Here is a 24218-nt window from a genome sequence, read left to right on the forward strand (position 1 = left end):
TGATGGGGTCAGAACACTGGCCAATATCTTTATTTGTGGTTTCATGCTACATAGTGGAGCCGCTTCACAGAAGACATTGACTCACTGGTTTTTTCCCCCCCCCCTCCATTTTGCAGACAGTGCTTCCCTCGAGAAATCATTTATGCCAGGTGCTGTTTCTGAATTCAAGTGTTAAAAGTGTCCCTGTTGATTCTGTAAAATGTGGAAAATGTTGTCTCATAACAGTTTCGGAGCTATTTTAACACTCTTTCCTACAGCAAAACCAAAGAAATGTAGAAGCGGAAAGTCAGGAGAGTGACAAAATGTAATACTTAAGGGTGAATTCCGGTGGAAAGACGCATCAGTTAGACATGCTTGTAGTTTTTAGATCCCAAATGTTCATCCATAGAAGGTCTGACACTCAAGTAGACAATCACTAGTTTTTCTAATGAAGAATCTGTCATTCTCATTTTCTGAAGCGGAAAGAAAAACAAAGCAGAAGACAATTCGTATGAAATTCACTTTAACAATGGAACAGTGGAAGGCTTTTCAGCGTTTTAACTACTTGTTTTTCTTACCATTCTAATAATAAGCAACATTATCCTGCTGCGACGTTTCATCATCGCTTTGCAGTCGTTGGCTTTTGTCACTCTGCACAATGGCTGATGTCAGCGCAGTACTTTTTTTTTTGGACTAGTGTTTTCAACAAATGCTCTGCTTGATCGATTAGAGGAGCGATTACATGAAGCAGGTTTCATGACCAATGTAACATCAGCTTGTATTTCAGCTAGCGAAGCTTTCGAGGAGACGTGATTCAGCTGCGCCCTGGAAAAGACATCATTCTGCAACGTTGTCAGCATTACACGATGATGACGAGGACGATCGCTATATGAGCACCGCTAATGTTGCATGTGCAGCATTACAGTATTTCTTGCTACGTTTTATTGTCACTTAGGAGAAGGTGTGGAATAAAACTGAGTGTCATGAGGCATCGGTGCAAGGGAGGAACCAAATGCAGGACTCCGAGGCAAAGGCATAATGTCCAATGGGTTTTATTTCAGAAGCAGTGTCCGCACCCGGTGACCCGGTGCAAAGTCAATGAACTGGCAAATGCCCGTGACGAAAACTCCAACATAAATACATGGCCAATTAACGTGCGGAATGGGCCAGAGGCGGCACCGCCCAGAGCGGTGACCAGGCCACGCCCCTCCTGGCAGTGCTCCAGCCCTGCTCATGACACTGGGGTCGGGTGAGGGGCATTTGGCTGTCAGGGAACAGTGCTTGGCAGCCCCCCACAGCACACAGGCCTCTCCAGACTTTAAAGCACCACACCACTCGGTGGCGCGCTGACACACGGGGTAGGGCCAAAGACTGCTGGTCAGGGATCTGGCATCTGTGGGGGCAGGACTTTCCCAACTCATGGCATTGGGTCACTTCAGCCGGCTCTGGGTACTCCTTTGTCATGCCGTCTCAGCGGGGCCGGCAGACGGCTCTGGGTCCCTCGGTGTGGGCCGTGTCCCATCCACCGATCTGTTCCTGGGCCCAATCCCGTCTCTCGATTGATTGGGTGGGGTCCTCAGCCACTGAGGTGCAGGCAGAGCAATTACGGGACACTTCTGTCAGTCTTTGTGCATGCGAAATGATGTCAATTCACTGCATGTGTCTGCACCCCTGCGACTCCACGGCGTGAGTTGCCACTTAATTATTGCGACAAATAACTCATGAATACGCAAATTGCTTGGGTGTGCCCTCACTCACACTCTCATCCTATCGACGTTTATCATTTATATAGCCACTCCCACCACTAGTGACCCATACAACACACATATCTAATCTATCAAAGTTCTAGGTGTACAATGTTTTACATTTCTCGGTCAATTTATTTGGTGTTTTGTCTTTCGTCTTCTTTCCTCGCTTCCCTCTAGAAACTTGATTCTGCTCGACTGGGTGACTGATTCTCAATAGATAGCCATTATAAAGTTAAGAAACCACAGGGGCGGTTTAAAAACCACCACTGTGACTCAGTAAAACTGTTCCATCATAAAAGGGACACAGAACCTCCATTCTGCTTGACCTAACAGTCAAACAGGACCAAAAAAAAAAAAAAAAAGATAATGGCCATGACTGTGTGGACGCTGTGATTTCATGTCATTTTTTTGATGTGCTCCTATTGGTTGGTTTGGTGTCAGCGATCATATCTCATCTGTGAAAGGCAGACACATTGTGAGATGATTTCTCTAAACATCTGCTTGAAATTTTAATAAAAGCTGTTGCAAGACCCATCTTTTCTCCTGCCTTACTGTGTATTACCACAATTTTCGAGTATTTATTACAGCTGACTTCTGTATTTCCATTTATCCATCTTCTGTTCCACTTATCCTCACTAGGGCTGCGGACGTGGTGCAGCCTGTCGCAGGTATCTTCGGGCGAGAGGTGGGGTACACCCTCAAGTGGTCGCCAATTAATCACAGGACACATAGAAACAAACACTCACACTCACATTCCCGCCTACCTACGACTATTTGGAGACTTCAATCAATCTACCACACGTTTTTGGGATGTGGGAGGAAAACTGGAGTAAGTGGAGAAAACCCACGCAGCTACGGGGGAACATGCAAATGCCACACAGGCGGGGCCGGGATTTGAAACTGGCTCCTCAGAACTGTGAGGAAAATGTGCCTCACCAGTTGTCCACTGTTCCACCAATATGTAGTGTACACTTTTCAGAAATTACTTCCGACAACGCACTACATCTAATTTCCCAATTTAATCACTGGATTAAATGGATACATCTTAGAAAAAAAGTCAAATTTTCCCACCCGATCATCATTGTATTACTCTTTTAAAGTGCAGTACAAATATGTTTCTCAAGTTTCCAAAAAATAATTAAGTCAGGTTATTACATACAGCTAGGTATTATTGTGTTATTACTTATGCATTTAATTATTATTTTTACTATTATATACATTTTGAAAGAAAGAATGCATGTTTTATCGGTATACTAACGTAATTACTGATTAATAGATAATATCCTCTCATTTGCCATTCTAAAATAAGCACAAACACAATGAGATTTAACATTCTCACATTAACTCATGTTATGTTTGTTGTCAATAATTATTCAGTGCCTTCATGCCCAAGTGAAAGTGGATGCTCCAGCAGATGAAAACAATGACATCATCCCGACAGGTCTGGAAGGATGACATCACCCCCTTGGCATGTAATCCCCCGTACTTCCCCGGGACCCCCAGTGAAAACATTTTCTCTCCTTAAATGCGAGTTAATGTATTATTCATGATTATCTCGCAGCTATTTGGTGTCAAAGAATATTTAACACTGCGATCTGATCGCATCATCTGAGAACGTCGAACGACTTTTGAGTTTGACTCATCAAAAGCTGAGATATTGAATGCTGACTTCATCTTGCTGTGATCCACTTGCGACAGGGGAATAACTTTTTCGACTGCATTCAGACGGATTTGTACGGCAAAACACCTTTAATTACAAGAGTCAGCCGTGAAAAATTAAATCTCAAAATGAAGAAATAACAACTGCAGTGATAACAGCGTTAGCCCAACGTGGATAATAACTGCATAATAATCGAACACCAAGCGTCCGTTCATTATCAAATTGTTCAGTTTTAATCATCATGGCAGAATTTTTGAGTAAGCAACTCCCTGGAAAAAAAAAGACTGTTATGAAATGAATTTGCTATTCTATCACTTCTTTTACCAGAATGTCTGTAAAATGTAAACTTCTGTTCCAGTTTTTTTTCATTATTTCTGTTCGATTCGTTACACTGCTAAGTCACTTTCCTACTTATTGAAAAAGCCTTGCATAGCTCAAGGATGACGTCATGCTTAGACTGTTCTAGATGATATCATTCGACTGGATGATGTCATCCCCTTGCCCAGAGAGGTGCTGCTAAAGGGTGTTTCCCTTGTCGCTTTTTCCTACTGCTCCCTGGTCAGTAAACATCACATTTCAAGCAACTATTACAATTTTAAACTACTTAGGGGCCAGCAAAGCAAGGTTCATGCTGATCAGCATTAATCCATCCATCCATCCATCCATTTTCTTAGCCGCCTATCCTCACATGGGTCACAGGGAGTGCTGGAGCTTAGCTCAGCTGTCAACGGGCAGGAGGCAAGGTACACCCTGAACTGGTCGCCAGCCAATCGCATGGCACATCGAGACAAACAGCCACACTCACAATCACACCTTGGGCCAATTTAGAGTGTGTAAATTAATTTTGCATGTTTTGGGGATGCGGGAGGAAACCGGAGTGGCCGGAGGAAACCCACGCAGGCACGGGGAGAACATGCAAACTCCACAAAGGCAGGGCCGGGACCGAACTCAGTACCTCAGAATTGTGATACTAACACATTGCATCTGAGTCACCGTTTCGCCAACTATTTAAAATACTTTACCCAAAAAAAAAGGTGAGCATTTTATTGAGAACAGATTTATATGGGAATTGAAAATGTAGCACCAATCACTTCAAAGTCCAACTTACTGAACAAGTCCAATGATTGCATTTTGGTAAAGGTAAAATCAGAGCAAATCAAATAACTTTTTCTGCATAAATGCAAAATCAGATGTACTTTCTCCTGAAAAAAAAAGCAGCAGGACAGTTCTGTGCTCTCCACTCCTGACTCCCAGCGAGCTCGGCTGCTGACAGTTATCCAAATGATCTCCTTTCATGTCAGTGGACTGTGAAATTAGCGCCCGCCCATAATGACGCTGCTGAAGTAAACAGATTTGCATGAAGGCCGCGCTTTCCTCTTTTCACGGGCTTAATATATGCAGCAGAGCACAGTGACGCATCGTTTCTACGTCATAAAGCTTGACTGCGATTGTTAAAAGTCACATTTGTGACTTTGAAGCATCCTGAAAAACAGGATAACAGTCCTTGCGGGGCACACGGCTGTTGTCAAATTTTTAAAGATTCGATACATAAATAAACCCAAATATGACTGCATGTAGAACACAACACAAATCATTTGTTGTGGACTGATGTTGCTGACCCCTGACCTGTGGGAAATCTGAAAACAATCTTGAAGATACACGCGCGTTTATATTCAGAATGACAACATTCATGTGTTTCAATCACTTCAATATTGTCCTTCTGGAGTGCACTGAGGTCCGTCCAGTCGCAGAAAAGAAAAAATGCATGTCAAATTCTTTTTAGTCCTCAACAGTGAATAATATATGCTATTATTAGTAAGACGGACATTCCTTCCTTCCAGACAGCGTATTATTCAGGAGACATTTGGAAAACAAAATAATCTTCAATGTGGCTTATTGTCCACATCTGGATGGAAACTTTTTTTCTCTCTCACTAAAAGAGTTTATTGCTTGGGTGAATTTGGGCAATGGGAGTAGTTAGTCTGCGATTAGCCAGAAACCAGTTCAGGGTGCACTGCGTCTCCTGCAGGCAGATAGTTGGGATCGGCTCCAGCACTCCCAGCGGCTCAAATAACGGATGGTTGGAGTAGTTGGTTTATTTCACACATCTGCCGTTGTGCCAAGTTGTAAAATAGTAGTTAAAATTGAAATGGAATAATTAGGTACGGCCAGGTTGGTGGTTTTTCCAAAAGATCATTTTAATAATATTCTACTATCAAGTCATGTAATTTTAAAGTTTGAAGCATGGAGTTTTCATGTGAAAAAGTCAACTTCAAATTACACATTCAAATGGATTTTTCAGGTATCTCTCATTGAGCAGTTCCTATTCTGAGAACTCTTATTTCCCTACATGTCATATGGGAGGCGTTATGGTGGAATAGCTGGTCTCACAGTTCTGATAACCAGGGTTCAAATCCCGGCCTCCTCCTGTATGGAGTTTACATGTTCTCCCCATGCCTGCACGGGTTTTCCCCGGGCACTCCATTTTCCTCCAACATGCCAAAAACACGCATTAATTGGAGACTCTCAATTGCCCTGAGGTGTGATTGTGATTGCGACTGTTGTCTGTCTCTATGTGCCCTGCGATTGGCTGGCACCCAATTCAAGCTGTACCCCGTCTTCTACGCAATGACAGCTGGGTTTGGCGCTAGCACTCACGCGGCCCTTGTGAGCATAAGCGGCTCTGAAAATGGATGGATGGATTTCATATGGGTATTTGTATTTTCGACTCCTTATTTTGCCAAAAATAGGCGTGTTACTTCATTCAAAATCCGTGGATGATGACACATTATTCATCGACATAGAGAGAAATGACCCTACTATAGGATTTTATTTTACAGAACATGATCCTGGTGTTTTATAAGGGATTTAACAGGAATTATAGTGACATGGATGATTGAGAAATTATCAAAATATGTACTGTTGGTTAACATCAAAAGCTTTTTTAAATGTTATATAGATAATAAAGTTATCCAACTGTAAAACACACCCATAAAGTTATATGTCCCGACAAATGTGTGCCTCAAGAAATTCCGATTAAGAGTTTTAAGATTTCCTAGGATACGTGAATGGATCCGCGTAGGTTCCACCCACATGTAGTGACGTCACTACCCCGGTCTCCTGGAGCTGGGCTGCTTGTGAGCGCTCACTTGTGGTTTTAGTCCAGTCGGGCTTCGGGCGCCTTGCAAGCTCCGAAAGTTTTTCCACATTTTTTTTTAGTGAGGATTTCAAACTCGGGGGGACAGAACTGAAGCAGATCCGGCGTAGCCCAGGTGATGTAAAAACAAATTACTTTTGTTTTATGCTGTCGTAAGGGGGATTTTTTTTTTTCTTGTTCATCAATTTCCAATTCTTTTGGATTTTCATTGATCTGTACTCAGGAATCAACTATTGATTATTGCCATGGAGTACACACGCAATATAGTAATAATATATGAATCTAAAAATGTCTTACTGGATCTTTTTTTCCTACTACCTGCACTTGTCTTGTTTTTCACGCCGCTTTCCGAGTTAATTAACGGAATTGACCCTTTCTCGTGGTCATATTTTGTTGCTTTTGATGGTCATTGAAAGAGCCGAATATTCTCCCGTTTGTCCCACTGGCAAGAGGTGATTCAGTCCAGGATGGGTAGTTGGCACCGAGCCCTCAGGAACAAGGAGCTTCCTTTGCATGTGGAAAATACACTTCGGGGCACAAATGGCTCACCATGCTTCATTTAACCACGCAGTTTCCACACAAGATTCAATTCAAAGATGATGTGTACGATGACAAACTTGTAGAAGCAAGGTTATTTCTCACTCGGCGAATTGGTGTCTCTTTTGTGATTTTTGCCTGGCCGGCGACCAATCCCGGGTGGATCCCAACTTTTTTTTGGCCAAAAGTCAGCCTATCGTATAGAAAATGTAGTGTTTGTAATACTCGTAGTAGTAGCTCTGCCGTTCAAAGGTTGTGACCCCTGCTGTAATTAAGATTCTTGTAATAGCACGCATCACATGTGCACATTAATTGTTGACGCGCCATAACCAAAGTATGAATCAGAACGTTTTGCAGTTTTGTTCTCAAACGGTTTCACCCCGTCAGGTCCCTTGGAAACGGAATTTCAAAAATTTGCACGGCTGAGCAGTTCTGACTCCTCACACGACTTTTTAAGGTTTGAGACATCTGGAGTTGTGTAAAATTTTTAACTCTTTCCAAAGCACCAAGAAGCACTTCGACACATTCACAAATGTTGACATTCAACTGGTCACAGTAGACCTGTTTATGGAAGTAAAATTAGTGCTACCAAGATTTGAATTTGAAATGCCACAGAAAACAGGATTTGAATTTGAAATGTAAAGTGATCACATTTTCAATAGCTGCTACAATTCGCTGTCTGACATTCACCGTTTGTGCCAGCCAATCCGGTTATGCTTTCTTAGTATGTGACGTCACGTGACTAAGAAAGCGGAACTGCGATTGGCTGAGTGTTCGGTTCTGACCTGAAGTAACCCTGCCTGGTGGCACAGACGAGGAATTTTAGACAGCGAATTGTAGCAACTATTGAAAATGTGATCACTTTACATTTCAAATTCAAATCCTGTTTTCTGTGGCATTCCAAATTCAAATCACGGTGGCACTAATTTACTTCCATAGATGTTTTTGCCTCAGGTCTACGATACCACTGAATTCATGATTAGATGACATGGGCTTACCAGCTGTTGTGAAGTCATATGATAGCACATGCCCTTTTGCAAATTTACCTGGGTCAAAACAAGAAAATAACTAGTTTATGAATAAACACTGGATGTCCTTCCAAAAACACAAAACAACAACAAAACACAACTCTGCTGCTTCACTTGGGTCATTCGTATCTAAGTGCTGCTTGTCATTCCTCAAAATGACCCATATTCATTGTGATTACGTGACAGGCATAAGTGGGGTGGACTTATTTAAAATTTTTTTTTTTAAAGGGAATAAACAATCACGAGTCACTTTTTTTCTTCTTCCTGCAGTAAAAGCGCAGACAAGTCCAGCAAAGCCATGCCCACTGATTGAATGCAACAATGTAAGTAGTGGCATGTAGATGTTACCATCAATAAGATCTTTTTTTTTTTTTACTGTGAAAACGAACACGGCGAGTGTGAAATCACGTCTGCGTGGAATGACTGCACAGGGCGGTGTCAAAACAGTGGCTGACATCATCAGTATGACAGAGGAGAAGGCTGGCAAATTGTGACCAATATTGGAGTTACAACTACTTAAACCAACTGTGATTTGACAGTAATTGGTTAATGGATGCAGAACAAGAAGCAACAAATGCCAAAAAGCAGGAATTATATGCCTTGTCAGTTCAGGTTAATTAAGTATGCTGGTCTTCATCAAGAGAAAATAAAAAAAGATCTTAGTCTGTTTTGATGGCGTCATCGCATCACAATGGGATGCTTAACAATGATCCCCGTTCATTTTGCTTTCATTTGGATTTCTTTTCCCTCACTTATCCTAATTTTTGTCTCTCCGCAGGTGTCAATTTGCGATATTGTCCGTCCTCGCCCACATTTTGCTGCTATCCAGTGGTGAGTATCACCTCCAACTGTGAGCTCTTAATTTTCATCCTATGATGTGAGCTGCTCGTCTTTTCTCCATGTACCATCTCAAACTCTCCTCACATCACGTGTAAAGTGGTTTTATTATTGATAATAGTTGACGATAATAGTGAACCAACTTGTGTTCCCGCATCATTTTTAAACATTTCCATTTAAAGTGTTGCGGAATACCAATGTGCTGCTTTATCATGTGCTGTATTATTGCTGCCTGTGACGACTGAAATGATGAGTTAGTATTTTGAATACGTTATGTTGATCTTTTTAAGTGTTGACAGTAAAAGCAATAGTAATACAGGGAGTCCTCAGGTTAAGACGGTCTCGACCTAAGACGTTTCGACTTTACAACGCCTGTCCCCCATCTGCCATTTTGTCTGGCTAATGCTTGTCCGTGTTTGTGCGCTGAGAGTATCTTCGCATTTTTCGCCCTCCTTTTTAGGCAATATGGCCCCAAAGAAGAAAGCTGTGACTTTTAGCTATGCTTCTGCAGTCAAAAGAAAATCCATTACCACGGAAACGAAGCTCAAGATCATACAAACATTGGAGAAAGGAGAGACAAAAACACCACCAAGGCTTCAATCGGTTGACCGTAGTGACAATTATTAAAGATAAAGCCTGTATTTTAGCACATGTGAAGCGTTCCGTTCCTATGTCGGATCCAGTGATCACAAAACAAGGTTCTTTGAGACTTGTCGAGATGGAGAAGGTTGAGGACCAGGTTCCTCCGCAATAGCTAAGCACAGCCTCCCCTTCTTCTTCTCCATCCACCTCTCAGCAGTAATGCTAATTACAGCATCTTGTTTATTTCAATGGATTTTTTTTTTAAACAAAGTATTTTGATGTAAATTCTGACTTTAATGGTGGAATTTAACTTAAGTCAAATTCCAAGTTAAGTCGCTACTGTAGGACCTTTCCGATGGCGATCTTAAGCTCCGCCCCCTTAGCCATGTCCCACAAGCTTCAAAGATCCCGAATGAACAGAGTATGTTTGAAGTCGATTCTCTATCGCGTATTCCAGATAATATTAGGGTATGTTTTTTGCCAAATGCGTCAGACTTGTCCAAGAGAGTTCTACAGAGAGGTCTCAACTATTTCACGCAAGGATATGTACACGGAATTAAGATTTTGGACAGAGCAGGACGTAATGTTACATCGAAATGTTGACGCCTCACAAACTTCACATTGAAATCCAACAGGCTAAAATAGTGGAATCGTACTGCGCATGTAAACCAGGATGAGTAGTTTTTACTTGGAAAGCTAATGAGTAATGTCATAGTAGTCTTCATAAGTGAGTGGACGTATTCTTTTGACTTGGCTCATAATCGAACCCAGTGCTCTGTCCTAAAAGTCTGATGTGATACAAATATGCAAATAGACATTTCTCTTGAATGACGTTGCGCATTTACGTATCCCGAACCCGACTCTTCAGCATAAAACATGACACACTTCATTCAGCAGGTCAGTGATACACTAAAAAAGTGAAAGTTGTTCTCCTGCAATGTATAAAGCACTGATAATAATTCAATCAAACTCAAGAGAAGATACCTCTCCCTCGCTTACCTTCGAACATACAGCCTTGTGTTTGTTTAATCCATCGTGTACACTTCCTCAACTGTGTTTTAGGCTTTGGAAAATGAATCAACCGGGCCACTTGTAACCTAGGAGGATATCGTTCATCAGAATTGCGTGTTCCCCAAGACCATTTTTTCGTAAGATTAACTTTTGACAATTACTGAAAACCAGCATTGCTTGTGGGACAATACGGCGTGAGGGGCGTGTCAAACCAGGGGTTAAGACAATGCGGCTATCTGATTGGCTATTATTGTACGAGTGATTTACAGGTCGGAAAAGTCCATTCTGGACAGTTCGCTTGGTAATTGATGAGCGTGAAGTCCAAAAATAACCTCAACGACCTTCTTGACACACTATGACGTATTACTAGAGAAGACAGATTTCCCTTGAGTGGAGAAAAAAAAAGTGAATTTATTGTCATCTGCCAGTTGGGAAACAAGTGACATCACTTTCACCCGAGTTCAGTCAATAATCTGTTCCCCCCTAATCTTATATATGCGGTGTTATAGCCACCGACGGTATTCAATATAAAGACACTTTTTGCAATTGACTATTCCGAAACAAGACATAAACTGTGCAAGTGTTTACATAGCAGAACCGCTGCTAACCCCACCGTCTCTCTATCACTAGGAACATTGTGCTTGAAGCCCGAGGAGGGAGCGGGACTCCTTTCAGGTGCAGGAGACTTGCCGTGGCAGGACCAACTGTGCTATGACTCACCCTCAGCGCAGGAAAGGAAGGGCGGCGCCACGCCTCCACCTGAGAGAAACCGTTCTACAAGCAACCTCCCCCAACATCCTCGCTGCTACTTCCGGAGCGTTTCACTTGGATCAAGTCCTAATCAGGCCTCCGGTAGTAAGACATTTTTTAGATCATTCTGCTCTACTTTGTAGGACAGATATAAACAATTTTATAGCTGATTTGGTGATTATTGTGGATTCCGGGCGCAGGATTATCCCAAAACAACGTCACAGCAGTGCTTTTCTACAAATATTTGTGTTGTGGGTCATTGTGGGAGGAAAGCCCAGTTCATTCTAATGCTAATACACAATCTATCGGTGATGCACGGACAAATTTAGTTTTTCCACTATTGTTAACATACATATTTTTTTTTTTGATGAGCCATATTTTAGATAACATAGCGGCTGCTTGGACTGTGACCAATTACTTTTTCATTAGTTGTTCATCGTACTTAATTTGGTTGTTGTTTTGTGCACACCTAAAAATAGCCCGTGTACCACTGGAATCACTACTCCAAGGCATTTCCATCCATCCATTTTCTGAGCTGCTTATCCTCAGAAGTGTCGCTTGAGTGCTGTAGCCTATCCCATCTACCTTTGGGCAGGAGGTGGGGTACACCCTAAACTCCTTGCTAAATGGCATTCTGTAATTGCTAAATACTAAAATGACTAGTTTTGAAAGGTAAAGATATTTTGTAAATGATTTCACAAGGATGCCATTGTATTGGCCTTTTGACCATTGGCTTAATTTTATGTTTATCAAGCAAGGATGTGATACAGTAAGACAAATGAGTTTAAAATCACAACATGCATGTATATGAAGGCCACGTGTACAGACAAGAATCCTCTGATGAAACACAAATAGTTCAGGTTAGTTTTGACATTTTAAAATATTTTTAACATGACTGGCATTTTAAATTATTGTCCAGAGTAAAACCCAAGTGCTTTTTTTTTCCATTTACTTCTTAACATAAAAGTGGTAATCGGTTTTTAATTAATTGAGATGCAGATAGAAAGAGTTCTAATGATAATTGAGATTCCTCCAGGCAGTTGTTGATTTTAAACAAGGCTTGTGTTCATTCTTGTTCAGAGACATGGATGACAATATCGTCCGTATAGAGGTGGCAGTTTACAGCCTGACAATAATTTGGAAGGCCATTTTTTCCTCGAGAGCAATATTGGACCTAAAACTAATCCCTGTGGCACTCCCAGGTAATTAGACAGAGATTGGATTTAACAGATTTTGCCTTGGCACACTGTTATCTACCTTCTAAGTATGATTGAAACCACAGCAGAGCTGCAGATGAAAGTTTGAAATACTGAAATGAATTTTTCTGGGGTCGAGGACCACAGCACCGACGACATGATCTTTGTCCAGTGGTGCTTTTATTTAGTTCTTCTAAAAGATAGCAGTTAGGCATGTCTGTTGAATGGTTACGACTAAACCAAAACTCCAACTGGTTGATAGTTATTAGTTGCTCCTGCTTTAGTTACAGCAATTGGTTGGATGCTCAGCAACAATCTTCAAGTTCTTTGAAGACATGTGAAAGGATGGCAATGGACCCTTCCGACTGGCGATCTTCAGCTCCAGCCCCCTTAGCTACAGTTGCAATGCCCCACAATCTTCCAAAATGGCGATTGAACAGAACACGTTTGAACTGGATCCTCTATCACGTATTCCAGATAATATTGCGGTATGTTTTTTGCCAATGCGTCTGACTTGTCCCACAGAGTTCTACAGAGAAGTCTCAACTATTTCACGCAAGGATGAATGTGTACACGGAATTAAGATTTTGGATGGAGTAGGACGCACTGTCAGAGTTACAGCGAAGTGTTGGCAATTGATGCAAAAAAGTTCCTCACAAACTTCATATTGAAATCCAACGGGATAAATTAGTGGAATCATACTGGGCATTTAAAGTAGGATGAGTACTTTTTACTTGGAAAGCTCACAAGTTACATCTTTGTCGTCTTTATCAGTGAGTGGGTGTATTCATTTGACTTGGCTCGTATTGGAATCCACTGCTCTGTCTTAAAAGTCCGACGTGATACAAATAGGCAAATAAACATTTGTCATACATGACATCACGCATTTACGTATCTCTAACCCGACTCTTCGGCATTAAACATGACACACTTCATTCAGCAGCTCATTGATACACGAACAAAGTGAAAGTTGTTCTCCTGCAATGTATAAAGCACTGATAATAATGAAATCAAACTCAGAGAAGATACTTCTTCCTTACTTACCTTCAAACATACAGCCTTGTATTTGTTGATATTGTCCACATTTAGTTGTACGTGCGGTCTTCCGCAAGCCTTAATTCATCGTACATACTTCACAAACTGTGTTTTAGGTTTTGGAAAAAGAACCTCCCGGGCCCCTTGTAACCGAGCTAGATATCTTTCATCAGAATTCCACGTTTCCCAAGCCTTTCTGAGGACCATTTGCTTCCTAACATGAACTTTTCCAAGCGCACGCTACTGACAACCAGCATTGCTTGTGAGACAATATGGCGGCAGGGGCTTGTCAAGCAAGGGTTAAGACAACGCGGCTATCTGATTGGCTATTATTGTATGAGTGATTGACAGGTCGAAAAGGTCCATTATCTGACAGTTGCTGGCTGCGCATGTATCATCAGGTTTGTCCGGGGTTATGTGAGGCAAGGGTCATAGAATGAACATTTTGGTGAATTCACTCTTATAGGTCTATAGGTATACCGATATGATTTAGAGCCATCTAAACCACAACTGTTCGGAAAACTTACTTGACTTGAACCCGAGTAGATTTTGAAATTTGTTTACTTCCATTACGAGATGTGAAGATTCAGTCTTGTTGACAGATTCAGTGGAGGCCAAACAACAGTCACTGCGTGAAGGAACAAAGCCACGAGTGTTAAAAAACATACAATAATCAAGCTTTTGATACACTAAGCCAAAGGGCTGATGATGTAACTGCTGCTCATTAAAGAAAACAGCAGATGGTGTGTCACACAGCGTCCCAATGCCGCACAATCACTTGTCACTGGCAAAGATCACTCCCACAGGCTCATTACACTTTATTGGCGTTTTTTTTTTTTTTTATCCGGCATTCCCTGCAGCCTGTGGTTAAGGTGAGGGACCGTGACACTCCTGTGCTGTGATCCGACACATGGCTATGATGAGATCTCGACATCAGTTTCATTCTGGGGAAATGCATACATACGTACATGATTGTTTACAAAATGTCAGTTGTAAAATATATAGGAATATTGTTACTGGATATTAGTGTAGTCGTAAAGATGATGGCGTGGAATGCTGAGATGTAGGGGAGATGGCTGTTTTGCTGCGTAACACGTTAATAATCTGCTCATTGCATTTCATCTTCAGGTCCAGTCAAGCTTATAGGGAAGATAAAATGGCAGTACTGTGACCGTGATCATATTGACCACCAAAGGGATACATAGTGTTCAAATAGTTTTACATGGTTATCAATCTAAAAAAAATGCTTTTACTGCTCACATTTTTTAATGACTGAAAATAGGTGCTGGACATACAGGTAGGAAAATGAGAATTTAGTCAGATTTCGTGTACAAAAATAATTATTATCCATCCATCCATTATCTGAGCCGCTTGTCCTCACAAGGCTCGTTGGAGCGCTGGAGCCTATCGCAGCTATCTCGCAGGGCACATAGAAACAAACAACAATTCGCACTCACAATCACAACTAAGGGTCATTTAGAGTCTCCAATGAATGCATGTTTTTGGGTTGTGGGAGGAAACTGGAGTGCCCGGAGAAAACCCACGAAGGCACGCGGAGAACATGCAAACTCCACACAGGCGGAGCCGGGGGGAGTCCTTGCAGCTCCTTTTTGTAGACAGTTCACTGCAATTTTTAAAAATGAGATTTGTTTGGACACTATCTGACCCAAGTTCGCACAAAATTATTCTATTCTTTTCTATTCTATTATTAACTGTTATTAATGATCAACTGGCAGCTATCATTAATGAAATCTTCTTCTTTTCCTTTCGGCTTGTCTTCTGTCACACCTAAGGCACACCTCACCATTGTTCTGCTGCCATCACACATGTCCTGTACTATTTTAACATACTTCTCTGCCACACCAGACTTACGCATGCAGTACCACAGTTCCTCTCTTGGTACTCTGTCATAGGCTTTTTTCTAGATCGACAAAGACACAATGCAGCTCCTTCTGACCTTCTCTGTACTTTTCCACGAGCATCCTCAAGGCAAATAATGCATCTGTGGTACTCTTTCTAGGCATGAAACCATACTGTTGCTCGCAGATACTTACTTCTGTCCTGAGTCTAGCCTCCACTACTCTTTCCCATAACTTCATTGTGTGGCTCATCAACTTTATTCCTCTATAGTTCCCACAGCTCTGAACATTGCCCTTGTTCTTAAAAATGGGAACTTGAACACTTTTCCTCCATTCTTCAGGCATCTTTTCGCCCGCTAGTATTCTGTTGAATAAGTTGGTCAAAAACTCCACAGCCATCTCTCCAAATTGCTTCCATACCTCTCCCGGTATGTCATCAGGACCAACTGCCTTTCCATTTTTCATCCTTTGTAGTGCCTTTCTGACTTCCCCCTTACTAATCATTGCCACTTCTTGGTCCTTCACACTTGCCTCTTCAACTCTTCATTTTCTCTCATTTTCTTCATTCATCAACTTCTCAAAGTATTCTTTCCATCTATTTAGCACACTACTGGCACCAGTCAACACATTTCCATCTCTATCCTTAATCACCCTTACCTGCTGCACACCCTTCCCATCTCTATCCCTCTGTCTGACCAACCTAACATAGTATCTACGTATAGTACTATATTGATGTATAGTATTTTTCTTGTACTGCATGTTTACAAAAATTACACATTTCTGCTATTATTTGTAACATTTCTAATGAAAATATCCCATTTTCGGTTGTGTGTTTCTTCAAGGTGTACACATTTGATATAATGTACAGATACAGTTCAAACCAGAAGTTTTCATATACTGTGCAAAAACACATTTCATTTTATTTTCCTGTTTGAAGTCAAATCAGACAAAATATCTCCTCAAAGAAAATAGAGACGATAAGTTTTATTTGACTCAGACAGTGAAACAAAAAAAGAAACGTCTGTTTTTGCAAAATGTATGTAAACTTCTGGCTAAAACAGTGAGTTTTATTTTATTATTTTTAAAGGAAGAAATGGCAGGAAATGTGAATCAAAATATTTTTCTCATGACATCTAATAACAAGATATAAATACCACTCCATTTTAAAACTTCCAAATGGCTTTTTCTCTGAAAGGCTTGAGACCTTCTATTTTCCCAGAAATGATCAAAAGGAAGTAATGCTTATTTTCAGTTTCATGTGAATGTCATGTAAATGTGTCCACAGGCACCTGTTTGAACATGCTGTGCAAGGTTGATGACAACTGGGAAAATTTGTCATGTGATTTGGGGGTTCCCAAACTTCCTTCAGGCCGGTTGAACTCTGCCTTTGTGACAGTTAGCCTACAGCGCTTGATGTGAGTATGAAACTGATTTCATTTTCCGCAGATGCCCAATTTGTCTCCTTCCAATTTAAGCATGCGTGTGACTTCATTGAGAAGATATGCTCCCATAAAAGTCAATCATGGTTTTTTTCTCCATTTCCAGGCCCCTCCAAAATAATAAAAAAATTAACCACACCAGCATGGAATCTTCTGGAAGCCTTGTTTGTGAAACATTGGATTCTTGCATGCGCTCAATTCCCATTGGCCCGGCGAATTTTGTTGCCATTGTAAAAGTCAACATTTCTGACTGTGAAGCCGGACCAGTTCTGCTCAACGTACCAGCTCGACCTGGTAAACAAAGAACTTAATTTTAAAAATGTTTTTATGTATGTTCGAAATCCTTCAAAAATTTCTATCCAAAATAAAATCAGAACGACCCAACAATGAATTGAGTTTGAGGTTTAACTATTGGCTTTAGTCAATGTTGCATTATGGTTGTAATTTACCAACTGGTACTATTCGTGCTTAATTAATATGATTTTTATCTTCTAGTGAAACCCAGGAGTCCTCTGAACCTGTCACATTTCCAGACTATCAAGCCAGAACTGATTCTACAGTGGAACGAGCCAAAAGACTATACTTCCGGCGCATTAAGATATGAGGTCCGATACTCAAATGACATCCATCCTTCCTGGCAGGTGAATAATAATCTGTATTATGCATTTTTTGTTTGGGACGATATACAATGGAGTTTGCATGTTCTCCCCGTGCCTGCGTGGGTTTCCTCCGGACACTGTGGTTTCCTCCCACATCCCAAAAACATGCAACATTAATTGGACACACACTTGCCCCTAGGTGTGATTGTGAGTGCGGCTGTGTGTCTCCATGTGCCCTACAATTGGGTGGCAACCAGTTCAGGGTGTACCCAGCCTCCTGCCCGCTGACAGCTGGGATAGGCTCCAGCACTCCCCGTGACCCTTGTGAGAATAAGCAACTAAGAAAATGGATGGATGGACTTTATCTAATTATATGTTGTGTATTAATTGCCATTTTCCATTGCTCGGCACCTACTGGACACTGATGCTATGTCTCCTAGTTGATCAGTCGTGATTCGAAAAACCATATTGGTGATGTCAGTCACTGCTAGTCCTTCATTCATGGCCGTAGAATTGCAACAGCTGAGGATGCCTGACTAGAAATGAACAAATAAACACACACGTTCAAAAATCTTACTCGATTTCTGAACTTTTGTTCTGGACGCTCCACTTTACCGCAGTGCTTCTTTTTTTCTGGAAATTTTTTTTTACAACCACCAGCGACAGTTCAGAGCGTTAACATCACCACGGGATTTACATGCGACGTCAACAGTGGCCCAAAGGCACATTCAGACAGGTACAGGAGACGCTCAGTTCTGACAGAGGTGTTTAATGCACTGTGGTTTTTGCAGTTGCCTGTGATTAGTGAGGCGCATTAATTTGTAGTAGTAAACCAATGGCGATGGTCCAAACCGAGGTGACTAAAGCTGAGCAAAACTGGTCCTGTGCAGTAAAAGAGTAACCTCAAATGGTTTGTGATTGCCGTAATTATTTTGTTCAACATTCAGCATGCAACATTAGCAAATTATTTTATTTACATTTGTTTCACATACTTCCGCACGCATCCTGATCCAATGTTAATGTTATGATTTTTTTTTTTTGGTTACACTTAAGGATATTGGGAAACAACATTGTTTTTATTCAAGCGTGGCTAAGTGGCATATTTGGGCATGCGGGTGTTTTCTCACGTCTCCCTGCTGCCTGCAGGTGGTGTCCACAGGATTGGATCGGCGTTTGATTCTGGACCTGAGGCCTGAAGTCAACTACACTGTGCAGGTTCGCTGCTCTGGCCTGCATGAACCTCCATTGTGGAGCAACTGGAGTCAACCCTATCACATCTACCTCAGCAGTAAGGAACACTTCTTGCATTCATATTGCTGTGTTTTTTTGGGTTTTTTGTTTTTTTTTTGGGAGTGAACTTCACTTTCTAAAGGGATTCAACAGGCACACAAACATGTTTACTGTTTATTAATTGAATGAGTTTCATCACTACAGTCAGAAATTATCATTCTATTTTGTGTAATGAGATTCAGTTAACGTCAGGGGGAGAAAAAAAAATAATAAAAGATGTACCATAATTTCCAGCCTACAGAGCGCACCTGGTTATAAGCCTCATCCAGTACATTTGTAAAGGAAATACTACTTGTTACATACATAGGCCGGAGCCGTGAAAAAGCCGCAAGTGCCCACCCCGAAACACGAGATTTTTACAAAGAAAGATGGTACACAAAGAGTTTAACGCGAGCGCCACCATGCTAACGCTAGCGCCCCTGAGCTATCGCTAACGTGCTAACGCTACCGCGGTGACAGGGCCGGTTAAAAAAAAAATGGTAAAACTCACAGACACGGCGGTTACACGCTAGCGCAGCGCTAACAGGGCCGGACCGGTGAAAATCACTTCCTCGGCACATATATTCCATTGGTCTCACTCTTACCTTTTCCGCTTGAGTGCCCCCCTTGCGGCCATTAAAAAAAATGCACAAATTATCTGCATCACCGTATAAACCGCAGGGTTGAAAGCATGTGAAAAAAGGCGCGTCTTATAGGCCGGAAATTACGGCATATGTTTGTATGAAAAGCTAAGAAAAAGCATATTTTCATTAAATATTAATGAAGCTACGAATTTCAACAATGCAGGCTCTCCATTCGTAAATTGTTGGATTTGCACTGGCCATGAAAATAGAGACCCATATGTTGTTGTTGGAGATTTCTCTGTTAGATTTGTTTTCTTACCGATCTCACTCTTACCTTTTCCGCTCGAGTGCCCCCTTGCGGCCGTTCGTGCACAAATTAGCCGCATCACTGCATAAACTGCAGGGTTGAAACCGTGTGGAAAAAAATGTCGCGGTTTATAGGTCGGAAATGACGGTAATTAAGTTCAGTCAGACCTGTTTGGTCTGCTGCCTCCTGCCAAACTTACCTCGCGAACATCTGCATAAACCCGACTGGTCCACGCTGCTCAATGAGTGGATTCATTTTGGAATGTGTTGTATTAATCCAATGACCTCAATTATTTCCTAGGTAAATTTATGTCAGCGCATGAGGATTAAAAGTGCCTGTTGCTCATTAGCATTAGCCTTTAACAAGACATTTGTCCCATGACGGGCAACGTCAACGGACTGTAAAGGTTAGCTCACCATTTTAGACCTGCGACAAATCACACATCTTGGACTCATTTTGGAAACATGTCCAAATTGCTGCTCTTCTTTAAGTGGTGTAACTTAAATTTAACAAGACTGCTGATTGCTGAGACCAGTTTTAGAAATAAATTGAGGAATAATTGTGAAAATATTTGCAGATGGTCATCTTTTTTTTTTTAACTGGAGATAAACTGTAATGCGCTGTAACATAGCAAAAAAATATGAAAGCCAGCAAATGTAAATAAAATGCTTTGGCTAGTGTACACAACCCTTGCTGATCTGTCTAAAATAGTCTCACTCTAATAGAAAAACGCAATGTCAACAAACACTCATCTTTTTCTGTGAATGAGAATGACTGAAATCTTCTTCCTCTAAGCCCATTTGACCCGTTTTCTGTATTCGTTTTTGGTCTGTGGTTGGCTGCCTTTACATAACTAATATTTGCATGTGTATGTTCAGTGGTGAGCTACATCCCTGAAGAGGTTTTGGCCCAGCCGGGGGAGAACGTAAGCGTATATTGCGTGTTCAATGACCACAGCATCGATGCCAACTCTGCTGTCTGGGTGCTGAACTTCCAACAGCGTCTCCCTCCCAGCCAGTATCACTCAGTCAATCAGAGGGTACGAGCACAAACTTGCCTTCTCTGCATGGTTGTGGTATTGTCTTCAATAAATGTTGTCCAAACTAGGTCAGCCACATCACAGTACAGCCATCGGACTCTGGGATGTATGACCTGCTGCAGTGTCGGGCTCCAAAATTATGGAATATCTCTTACAGCACCATCTATATAGAAGGTGAGTCGTAGTCTAGTTCATAAACAACAGCAAAACCACATCTACATTTTGGAGCTTTTAACATCAATATTATATATCTATATAATAATTATATGATCATATACTGCACTGCATTACGGTGGCCGAGTGCTTAGCACTTGATTGGGTGTTCGAAGCTGGCCTCCAGCCTTCCTACACGGAAATTGAATGTTGTCTCCGCATTTATGTGTGTTTTCTCCAGATACTCCCGTTTTTCCTCTCTCATGTTAAAAACGTAAACATTAGGTTAAATGAAGACTGTTCATCCATCCATTTTCTTTGCCGCTTATCCTCACAAGGGTCACGGGACAGTTGGAGCTTTTCCCAGCTGTCAACAGGCAAGAGGAGGGCTACACCCTGAACTGTTTGCCAGCCAATTGCAGGGCACATTAAGACAAACAACTGCACTCGTAATCACACGTAGGGGCAATTTAGAGTGTCCAATTAATGTTCCATGTTTTTGGGATGTGGGAGGAAACTGGAGTGCCCGGAGAAAACCCATGCAGGCATGGGGAGAACATGCAAACTCCACACAGGCGGGGCCGGGATCGAACCCGGGTTCTCAGAACTGTGAGGCCAACGCTTTACCAGCTGCTCCACTGTGCCGCCTCATTGAGTAAGACTAAATGTGTGAAATGTGTGTGTGGACTCCCTTCCAAAGTCAGCTGGAATAGGTTACAGCACAACAATGACCTTTAGGAGGATAAGCGGTATAAAAGATGGAGGGATGGATGGTTATGTAATTATGTCCGAATTCTTCTGCTTTCATCTCTGATGTTTTGAAAGTGTTTGTTCCTTCTTCCTGCTGCTGACAAAGGCAGGAAAGAGAGTGGAGACATGTGACAATGCGACCCCGAGTATCACAATGATGGGTGGGCTGTCCTTGTTTTCATTTTCCATAATCTTGGTGTACTTCTGTTTTTTTTTTTTTTTTTTTTTTTGCAGAAGCGTCTGTTGACATCGCATGTAAAACCAGTGGCGATATCGACGCTCTCAAGTGCCGCTGGTGGAAAAACACACCGTGGTTCAACCAACCCCAAAAACCAACATTCCACTTCTTGTAGGTCACGATTTTTTCATTTAGTTGCTGTTGACTTTGGAGTGCCCTCACATGTCCTCATGTTAATGAATACTCAAATAAGCGCTTGTTATTATGCGCAACTTCACCGAACGCAGTGTACTGAATGAGACGAGGTTCTTTTGAGGCACACCCTAGAAATACATGTGTCCAATCCTGCACGCCAAGAGGATGCCAGGAAGTTGCTCAATTAAAATTTTTTTCATCTTTTTTTTTCCCCCTCGGAGCAGTAAATTCATTTGTACATAAATCATCGTAAAGAAAAGCCCAATAGTTGGCATTCCTGTTGAGACGTGTCTTGTAACTGTTGCGCCGCACTTCAAATGGTTTTCTACACGTCTGTTCAACAAGTTGTTATTGTAATATAGTCAAAGAACATTTCATTTTCATTCATTATAACCATTTCCTGCTTCGAATAAATAATGCAATTTAAAGATTTCTCCACCACTTCGTTACATTGTTTGGACGAATTGGAGTATTCTTTTTTTTTATTTATTTTCTCCACACTTTTACATACGGAGAAAGAAAGAAAAGGGAAAGAAAGGGAGAAAGAAAGGAAACAAAATACAATTAATTCACATTCATTAACAGTGGCATAATAATACCTTTATAAATGACAGAATAGGAGGGTTTCTCTCATCTCCAATTATCTGATCTAGTAGGTCATCCTCAACCGAGTTCATACCCATAAGTGAGAAAAGAAATTAACCTCAAAGGGAAACCAATAACAATAGTCATAGTAGTCCACTGGGTCCATGTATGGCCAGTTCGTTCTGTTACGGGCATGTGACATGGTGCTGGACCCAAATGCAGGACTCTGAGGCAGGGTCATGATGTTGAGGGTGGTTTTATTCCAGGCAGAGGTCATACACAGATAAGCAGTGCAAAAACAGCAGTATAAAAAAACGTGGCAACAGGGAAGGTCCAAAAACATGAAAACGAAGTCGGATTACTACTCGGCAAAAAGCAAGACTTGACAAGACTAAACTGTGGTGGCACAGAAACGCTGGTTGTGACCACAAGGCGAAAACGCAACAAGAGGCTTGTATACTCACGCAGACAAATGAGGCCTCGTAGCTCTAGAGCGTTGGTTTGGTAAAACAGGGGTTGTAAGTTTGCATCTCACTGGGGCCTCTTCTCCCCAAGAGGGGTTGAGTCAGGAAGGGCATCGGCGTAAAAATTGTGCCAAACAAATATGAGTGTCCATCGGAGATGTTACGCTGTGGCGACCCCCCAATGGGACAAAGCCGAAAGAAGAAACTATAGTAGTCAAAAAAAAAAAAGAAGAAAAATTTTACCACATCAAAGCACCTCAGAAGAAATTTTCCAAAAACTATGTGTACAGTGATTTACATATTCACTTCAAGTACAAAAAAAAATTTTAGGTTTCAAATTTTCTTGTTTTTGGAACCCTTGGGCGATACCTGTTATGACAACAAGACAAGATGCAATACTTATGAGTTAAAAAAAAAAAGCACTCCACAATATGCTAAGAAAAAGGAAAGATAATAATGACAACAACAAAAGCAATAAGTGGAATTGGATTATTCTAAATCTGAAATATAGGTCTTTTGCAAATGATAGCGATGGTTGCTCTCGTAAAACTCTTGGCTGTCTTTCACGACAGATGGGCCGATCTGCCCTGCGAGGAGATGGAGGAAAGAGAGAAAAAGGGCGAGAAAGTCGGAGAGATGGGGCCTAAATGCGTGCCGGTTCTCGAATCTGAAGAACAAGTCTGCACCATCAAGCCTATTCGGATGAACTGCTACAAACTGTGGCTGGAGGGGCTGTCCCATCGGGGGCCTTTCAGATCCAAACCCGTCTACGTGTCACCTATAGATCACGGTAAGCGGACTGCCAACCAAGAAAAGACAGCAGGAATCTAATTACATCTATGGGAACAACTTCAGTTAAAAAATACAGTATATATAGTTTTAAAATGTTGTATGTGTTATAAATGCCTTAATACTCATGCAAAATGATGCAGTACAATTGTAGACTCCAAACTACAACTACAAAAATGAGCGCACCTTCCGGGCAGTGCCGTTCAAAAATGGGAATTATTATTTTTAGCATTCGACTACCGTAATTTCCGTCCTATAAACCGCGGCTTTTTTCACACACTTTCAACCATGCGGCGTATGCGGTGATGCGGTTAATTTGTGCATTTTTTTTCTAACGGCCGCAAGGGGGCGCTCAAGCGGAAAAGGTAAAAGTGACACCGGTAGAATATATGTGCCGAGGAAGTGACTTTTACTGGTATGTTTTTTTTTTTTGCTAGTGCTGTCCTACTGTGTTGCTACTGTATAGCTACCACGGCTGTTTTTTTTTT

At 41.5% G+C, this 24218-nt stretch overlaps 1 protein-coding gene and 1 long non-coding RNA gene across 2 annotated transcripts in view; one reads left to right on the forward strand and one right to left on the reverse strand.

Moving 5' to 3' along the window:
* LOC133503746 (uncharacterized) lies at positions 1-14184 on the reverse strand. Its single transcript, XR_009795825.1, has 2 exons — positions 14048-14184; positions 1-1562 (listed from the first exon to the last, which is right to left on the reverse strand). It is a non-coding gene; the product is annotated as an uncharacterized LOC133503746 (long non-coding RNA).
* Positions 6199-24218, forward strand: part of lepr (leptin receptor) — a 23562-nt gene continuing 5542 nt past the window's right edge. The window contains exons 1-12 of the mRNA XM_061825651.1: positions 6199-6659; positions 8380-8432; positions 8888-8940; positions 11170-11394; positions 16665-16794; positions 16925-17112; positions 17314-17459; positions 18564-18705; positions 20456-20616; positions 20685-20790; positions 21754-21868; positions 23514-23731. Of these exons, the coding sequence (XP_061681635.1) occupies positions 8431-8432; positions 8888-8940; positions 11170-11394; positions 16665-16794; positions 16925-17112; positions 17314-17459; positions 18564-18705; positions 20456-20616; positions 20685-20790; positions 21754-21868; positions 23514-23731 (1486 nt within the window). The 5' untranslated portion in view covers positions 6199-6659; positions 8380-8430. The remainder of the gene's footprint in view (positions 6660-8379; positions 8433-8887; positions 8941-11169; positions 11395-16664; positions 16795-16924; positions 17113-17313; positions 17460-18563; positions 18706-20455; positions 20617-20684; positions 20791-21753; positions 21869-23513; positions 23732-24218) is intronic.

This window comes from Syngnathoides biaculeatus, chromosome 7, assembly GCF_019802595.1.
Source record: "Syngnathoides biaculeatus isolate LvHL_M chromosome 7, ASM1980259v1, whole genome shotgun sequence".
Classification (NCBI taxonomy): domain Eukaryota; kingdom Metazoa; phylum Chordata; class Actinopteri; order Syngnathiformes; family Syngnathidae; genus Syngnathoides; species Syngnathoides biaculeatus.